We start from the raw sequence: 7646 nt of genomic DNA on the forward strand, positions 1-7646 counted from the left end.
ACACTTTCAAAGGCAGATAGACTCTAGGGATCTTCTAGACGCCTATAGGGCTTGGCCCATGATAGCTGCAGGTTCTCAGCATCTCTTAAGATGAAGGCCATGTTCCTTAACCAAATAGCGTCAGTGAGCTGTTCGACGCTCTGGTGAGAGCTCTGCCGTCAGTGTGGGCTGGATTAAGCCTGTTGGACTCCTTCTCAGAGAATGTAAGGAAGAGAAAATCCTGCCAGTGGGTGTCTTTCTGGATTAAACCCCTGCTGCTGGGCAGCCAGAAGTCACCATCCAAAGAGACTTACTCTTTACTGGAACGTAACAAATATAGACTGGAAAATGAGGCACCTACTTTTCCTTCTTCATGAAAGAAAAATAACTGTTTCTGATATGATCCAGGCAACAATTTATGACACAAATTCTCTAACATGTCAAGGGGCTTCTAAGCCTTATATTGGTTTGTTGAGCCCCTTCTGTGATTCTTCTTTCACAGGATATATTTTATAAGCTGTGCAAGTGAGGATTAAGACATGAAATGTTTTTGAAACAAAACTCATTGCCCCTGTGGATAGAACAAAAATCCCCCAAACCAACTGAACAAAAGCTGTATTCCAAACAGTCCTTGCTGGAAAAAAACAGTTGTCTTCCAAATTAAATAGACTATACAAAATTAAACTCAGTAGAGAGGGAATATTTGTGCCAGGTACTCTCAGATACAATTGCAGAGATATGATGTGACTTGCAATATTGTGCAAAACGTGAGTCCTCATTATGATGGGCACTACCATATATAACCAATTTCATCATCCTTATCATCATCTTCATCTTCATCATCTTCATTAGCTGCTCTTACATGAATCTTCAGCTTCCCTTCTTTGTCTTTTTTTGCTGCTTCAGGTTCCTCTTCCAAATCATCCAACAATACGACAGATCCACCACTGCCAAAATCCCCTGAGGTTTCTTGCTCTTCTTCTGAAACAGGTGAGCAGGAAAGGTCATTCCCTCACATGACATAAATCCCTTGTTCATCACTACCCTTGTCATTCAAGCCACTGTCATTTGCAATGTTACTTTTTAAATTCATTGGTTCAGCTATTCATGTAACAACCTCTAAATTTCAATTTTCATCCTGAACTGGGATAGAGATGTATCAATTCACTCTGAAAAATTGACTTGTATAAAAAACTATGCATCGCCCTCCTCCTGGAGACTCGGCTGGAGAGTCTCAGTTCACATGCATGCAGGCCAGAAAATCATTACTCATTTGTAAATACTTTCATCCCATCCCAACTCTGTAAACGCTAAAAATATTCCACAAATTGATTTTATTTCAGTGCATAAACCATGCTCTGCAAATGTAGCTATTGAGCCTAAAATCTGTGATGTGATTCTGGGCATCTCAGACCTAATAGGTCTCTGCTTTTTCTGTTCCTTCTCGAAGAAGAAAGCTGTATCCACAACCATCACTGAAGCTCTCTGAAGGAATACAGCTGAAATCTTGCTTCCCTAGGTACAACAGCTAATAGGTGATTTCACATATCTACATAATACTGTCCTGTGAGCGCTTTTGTTGGGTTTGGTGGTTAATTTACAAAATTTTACACATTTAGGCCTTCCTTTGTCTGGAAAGACATTATTCATGAAGTCCCAGTAACTGTGTGTTCCAGATTATACAGAACAATATATTTAATAACCATGCACAGCAATCCCATAGCCTTAATTTTAATATCAGTTACTCCATTTTCCAGGCTAGTAGCAAAAATATCTTCTTATCAGTGGTTATTGCCTGTTAACTTCTGCTGCACCCCCCGAGTCCTAAGGACCAACATGTATGGAAGGGCCCCATTTGAGTTCTGAATAGGAAAATACAGGAGCACTTTGAACACTGGTAGGCATGTTTCCCTGTTGTCGCTTTTGTTATCGTAGTCCATCGTACAGCAATGGCAAGGCTTACAACAGTGTTAATTCCTTTGTTGTCTGAGGAAAGCACATCATTACTCACCGCAACTAACTGTCCCTTGCTTTCTGGAGCCGGCTATCTCATTCCCGTACTTGTCAACGCACCAGCACTGCCCTGTGCTGCCATGGCATTGAGTGGCTTTGTAATAACCCTCTTCATTGCACCGTGGGATGAAAGCACCTGCATAAAATATGATGTATAATCAGTAATGCAAGCTTCTGCAAAAGCAAGCAGGTATATTGAGTATTATGAACATGTCACTTATTTACATGAAGATCATTACAACGTTGGCAAGAAAATACATGTGATCATCTGGTGCCTAAAAGGGAGCAAAAATTATATATGTTTAACTATTTTCAGCCACCCTGGTCACTGCACAGTGTATAAATATTTGTGCATATATAGTGCATGGAGGGTGATGGCATACGGTACTAGAGAGAGATAGGTTCAGTTTGTCCCTGAACGATTAATATTCCCACAGAGCCCCTTTCAGATTGAACTCCTGGCTTTAAACTTTTCTTCCCAACTGGATTATTACCCCAACTTCATTAATTCTGCATTTCCCTTCCATTTGCACTCCTTTAGTGTTTATCATATAAGTCTTTCCACAGCACTGTAATCATCCCTGGAAGGTATCTGCCATCTGCTTGCTATTCATACTGATCTCAAGCACAACTTCCGACTTACTGAGAGTTCCCATGTATAAAAGGAGAAGTAATGCCTAAGTTTTACAAAGAAGGACAACAGGATTTGAAGCCAATAAGTCTTTGGATTTGAAGCCCAAGACTTGCCTCACAATAAAACCACTACAGTTCAGCCTTGTAGAGTGTGGTTCATTCTGGCTTCTGCAGAGAGGGAAGCTCTCAGGAGAAACCCATTTTATTGTTCCCACCATTTTCAGTAGATACAGCAAATGTACTTCAACATGAAAAGCCCTCTTGTCCTTCAGGATGAGTTAGCTTTATTCCCAGGGGAGGTCAGTACAGTCATTTTCCCTTCTTTGCCAATTGCTTCAATTTGAAACATGGCAGAAAACCACCCTTGCCCCCCAAATTTCTTGTCTCAAATGATTTCTGAGAAAGTATTTTTCTCCTTTGTCAGAGATACCAATGATTTACTGGTCATGCAGTAAGTTTTTTAACTAGTTCCATGTGTGTAGCATCTCTTCAGACAGTTCATGTGTCAAAGGGGCTATTTCCACTACACTTCTCATAGAAAAAATGAATGAGAAGGTGCTGTCCAAATGTCATGAAATTTCCTAGATAAAAGGCACAAAAGTGGAAGTCAGTCAATCTCATACACACACACTCACTCATCTATATAAAGTGCATCCTTGAATTTCCAAACTCATCGCACTGCAGGTCTTGTCTAATGTTTGAGTGCTGCTAAGGTAGGCCTGGAAGATGAGAACAGAAACCTTTGAACATCTGCAGAAATCTTTGTACATCGGATCAGTTTTGGAGACCACTTCACATCCATTAGTGAGAGTATTTTAAATAACTTCAAGGCACGATCTCATAGCAGGTTTGCTTATAGGTATCACCATTATGTTCATGTACAAATGTAAGCATACTGATGACTAGCAAAGACTCATTTTCACTATTTCTAAAAAATGGTTCTAATAACCACATATATGTATTCGCCTTTTGCAAGTTAATGCTCACTGTTCAATCCTTTGTTTCAATATTGATTAAGCTCTTTTTCATATTTATGCTCATGTCCTCTCTCTGTTAAGCGCTCCAGATGTTTATCAGATTATACACAACCTTGGGAAAAGTGCTCAGGTGCTGATTTTGAGCTGGTGTAAATCAGCATAGCTGTACTCGTGTCACTAGCACTCCCCTGCTATAGCAGATCAGCATCTGGCTCCAGGGAAGAATCAAAGGGGGAACCTCAGTGGCATTACGGGGTGAGGAGAGAACAGCCTCTGCATTTTAAACTGTCTCATGCTTTCTCTTTTCCTCGGGCAATGCAATCTTTCCCTTCTTTGAAGCAGGTCTTTTTGCATAGTTTCACTGTGTTTCTTGTAAGGTATTAAAATGTTCCACACTGCCTGTAAAAGCCATAGATTTAAAAATAAATTATGGCCCAGGCTCACTGCCAACATAACTGTGTGTGGAAAGGATTCACACTTTGGGTCACAGTGAAGAGTAGAAGGTACTTTTCCTCCTGCATGGGAAATTTGTGCCAATTTGTATGTAACACTGGAGCTTTAAATATTTAGCTATGCATACTAATGTCACAGTTTTTGGCAACCAGCAGAGGGTTACAGCAGGTCCTCTCCAATGTGTCAGGTGCAGGTGATAATCTGGTGAGGCCAGAGAGTCACTGGGAGCAAATGTACAGCATGATGACTTGTCCTGTAAATCCGACACAAATCCACCCCTGTGTTCCTTAGAAATAAGCTCTGGCTACAAGCTCTGCTATCCTGGACCATGGTATCCAGGCAGCCCATTTAGTGATAATATTTCACCCCAGAATTTGGTTTGGCAGCAGAGAACTTCTGCAGACTTTGGAAGGAGAAAGGAGTTGTCCTCTCCAGAGGTTCTTGCACAGACAGTGCTTCCCCACAAGTGTGGAGAGGACCGCTGGTGAACCAGCTTTAGTATTAAGCATTATGAAATGTTAGTTGCTCCCCACTGAACTGCCTCAGGCTAGTGAATCCTGCTTCCCCCATTTCTCTTTGTCCCATGGAGTAATTAATTATTCCATGCAAACTTGAACAGCACTGTTGGATCTATATCCTCTTTAAGGATCCAGACCTATCTCTCTTTTTTTTTTTTTTCATCACTTCCTTATCTATGTAATCCTCCCTTTCCTCAGAGGACATGGAGAGAATAATTATATGCTAAAGATAGCGAAGCACACAGGTAAAAGCCTGACAGAATTAAGTGCTAGCCGGCACACAGCTCCTTGTATTAGCTATTATATTAGCTGAATTCACAGGGCTGATACAGAAGAAAACAGTGATGGGAGCAGAAATTTATTACCTAAGTGATGCGGGAGAAGCATTATCAGGCTGCACAGTTGTATGCTCTAAAAGTACACTCTCTGCAGTTAATTGTACTCTAGATAAATCTGGTAGGAAAAGATGAATAGTGCTGTTTACTTTTTAATTCAGTCCCTTGGGATGCTAGACTCTATTTGAAAGCCTCCAAATTCAACATATCTAATGGCAATGGCTTTGAAGTACTTTGCTGCAACTGTCTTGTGTTTTGAAAAATATATAGAGAACAAAATATCAAAAGTCATTGTTTCTTATCAATGGACCCAAGTTAACAGAAATCTTCTTCATGTGTACTGCCCAGACTGTAAATGCTGTGCTCTATATGTCAGGGACAGAGAAGGAAAGAGAATAATTAAAGGCTAGTTTCTCTGAAAATATTAATCTCCCTTTTCAATCTTTATTGTTGCTACAAGCGTCTTTTTTGTCACGTGTATGTTTTCCTTTCCGTTTGCATGATTTTTCAGTCAGTGAAGAGAAAAGACAATGTTTTCGGCTGTATAAATACCTATGAGATCAGACTAGAATCTCACGGACAGGTGCCATTATGCAGGCAGACTTTCAAGGTAGGTGAAACAAAGAGTTCTTCTCTATATTCGAATTTTCTAGCTTGTGGAACAACCTCTGCCTGACACTTCTTGATTTGTTGAGCTTAGCCACTTTCATCTTTTTTTTTAAATACAGATGACTAGAAGTTATTTGTGGTAAGGGACCATTCTTACTGCTTTTACTGTGTCGTTTTACTCCTGCTATTGTGATCAGATCCCAGTGACATGTGCTACAGCTGCCTGCATGTGATACTGCCTGCAATATAGCCATCATTTTTTCCACACACACTGGAACAAACCACTTATGTTTCAACCTAGATGACATTTATTACATATAGCAAATAACAGTAAAGCACAAAGTAAATATGGGATAGCCAAAGCTATCTATTAAGAACTGGGCTTCTTATTCTTTTAGGTGGCTTTGAAAATCATGACACCCATGAGCCAGAGAACACCATGACTTCCTCTGCCACAACATGCATTCGAACACAAATGTAAAATATTTACTGAATGGAGCACACATACAACTGAGCGATCAATCCTCCCTTTGCTCCCACAGCTACAAACAGCAGGAGTTGTGATTCTGAAACACCTTAATCTTTATGTGAACTTGCTATGAAAGGGTGATGGAACTAAACCACAGTCCCTGTGGTGTTTGGGAATGTTTATCCTTATTTTAAACTAATGAATCCAGGTTGGGATTGTTCATAAGGTACCTGAACCTTGAGTCCAAATGGCAGCGGCATCTGGGAAAGGCAGGGTTTGACCAAGATGAGCTTTGCAGAAGCTCTGTTTGCAGGGTCTGCTAATGAGTACCTAGAAACATCAGATTAAAATCTGAGAGCAACCTGAGCAGCAGACTGCAGTCTGAGAAGCATTGCAGCAGAGCTGACATGCATGCTCTGTGCTGCAGGTAGTGATGTTGTAAGAACCTGACACGGGTTCTCATGAAGAGCCTGACAGCCTGGGTCTGAGGTAAGCCAGACTCTTCAAGGGTGAAATGCAGTGCTTTCTGTAAACAGAGACTTTAATCTGTACTGGTATGCCTTGCATGATTTGGCTTTATGTACGTAAATGTGCTAGGACAGAAGTTTCAAGAAGATGCCACCACATAAATGCTAGGCTACATAATGCTGTGTGATTTTAGGATATGGAATTAATTACCTTAAATTTACTCAGTTCAACAACCTCATTTTTTTAACAATTAAATGGGAAAATGCCATATGGGGATTTATTTCACCTAATTTTAGATATCCATCAGAACAGTGTAAGTTATGAATCAACTCAGGCTCCCAACAGTCAATAGAGAGAGGGGTAGGCACTATCACATCTTACAGTACAGAGCATTCTGAAGGGCTACCTAAAATGAGATTATACGAATTCCTGTTTTCATATACATGGAATATACTGAAATATTTTTAAGGCTGATTAGGCAAACCTGAACCCCAAGGAATGCATGCATGGCACCATAACTGGAAGAAGACGTGAACCCATTGGCTATGTACTGTGGCACCTTCAGTCACCCTTCAAAAAAGGGAGGCTTGAGTATCAAGCAGCCTCCGTACTTATTCTGCCCTATGAGGTGATGAAGGCAGTATTAAGCTCTGGGTAGACAAGGCTTTGCTTTTCTGGAGAACTGTAAATTAGTTCTGAACCTGTTGCCATGCTGACACCTGTTCTGTGTGTTGCTATCTCATTATTTGTTTAATTTCATAGTGTCAGGCCTATACTCCGTGGTGCATATTCCCGACTCAAAACATTAGTCTCTAATTGAAAAACCATTACTGCATATAAAGTTACAATAATCACAGAAGCTTTAATTAGTTGAGTAAATGAATAGCAAGTAATCGAACTTACCCAACAGACTCTTCCCTCTACTTAGCTTTTGAATTCTATTCATTTCATTCTGGCAAGGAAGACCTAAAATATAATGTATGAGAATCAGTTTCCAGATGGTACGGGACAGACTCTGTAATGACTGGCTTCACTACTGACATGAAATGTAGACTACTGTACACCTGGGAATGAAAGAAGCCCATATGCTGGTACTGCACTGCAAAACAAATTTATGTCATTAGCTCCACTAATTAAAAAAAAAAAAAAAAAAAAAAAAAAACAACATCGGAGTAAAAAAGAGTGTTGGGGG

General features: G+C 40.2%; 1 protein-coding gene across 1 annotated transcript in view; it reads right to left on the reverse strand.

Annotated features, from left to right (window-relative positions):
- Positions 1-481: 481 nt before the first annotated feature.
- Positions 482-7646, reverse strand: part of LOC104159046 (testican-1-like) — a gene marked incomplete at its 5' end in the record, with an annotated part of 137334 nt that continues 130169 nt past the window's right edge. Inside the window, 3 exons of the mRNA XM_009696852.1 lie at positions 482-960; positions 1991-2128; positions 7358-7420. Of these exons, the coding sequence (XP_009695154.1) occupies positions 770-960; positions 1991-2128; positions 7358-7420 (392 nt within the window). The remainder of the gene's footprint in view (positions 961-1990; positions 2129-7357; positions 7421-7646) is intronic.

Source organism: Cariama cristata, unplaced genomic scaffold (assembly GCF_000690535.1).
Source record: "Cariama cristata isolate BGI_N322 unplaced genomic scaffold, ASM69053v1 scaffold6553, whole genome shotgun sequence".
NCBI lineage: Eukaryota > Metazoa > Chordata > Aves > Cariamiformes > Cariamidae > Cariama > Cariama cristata.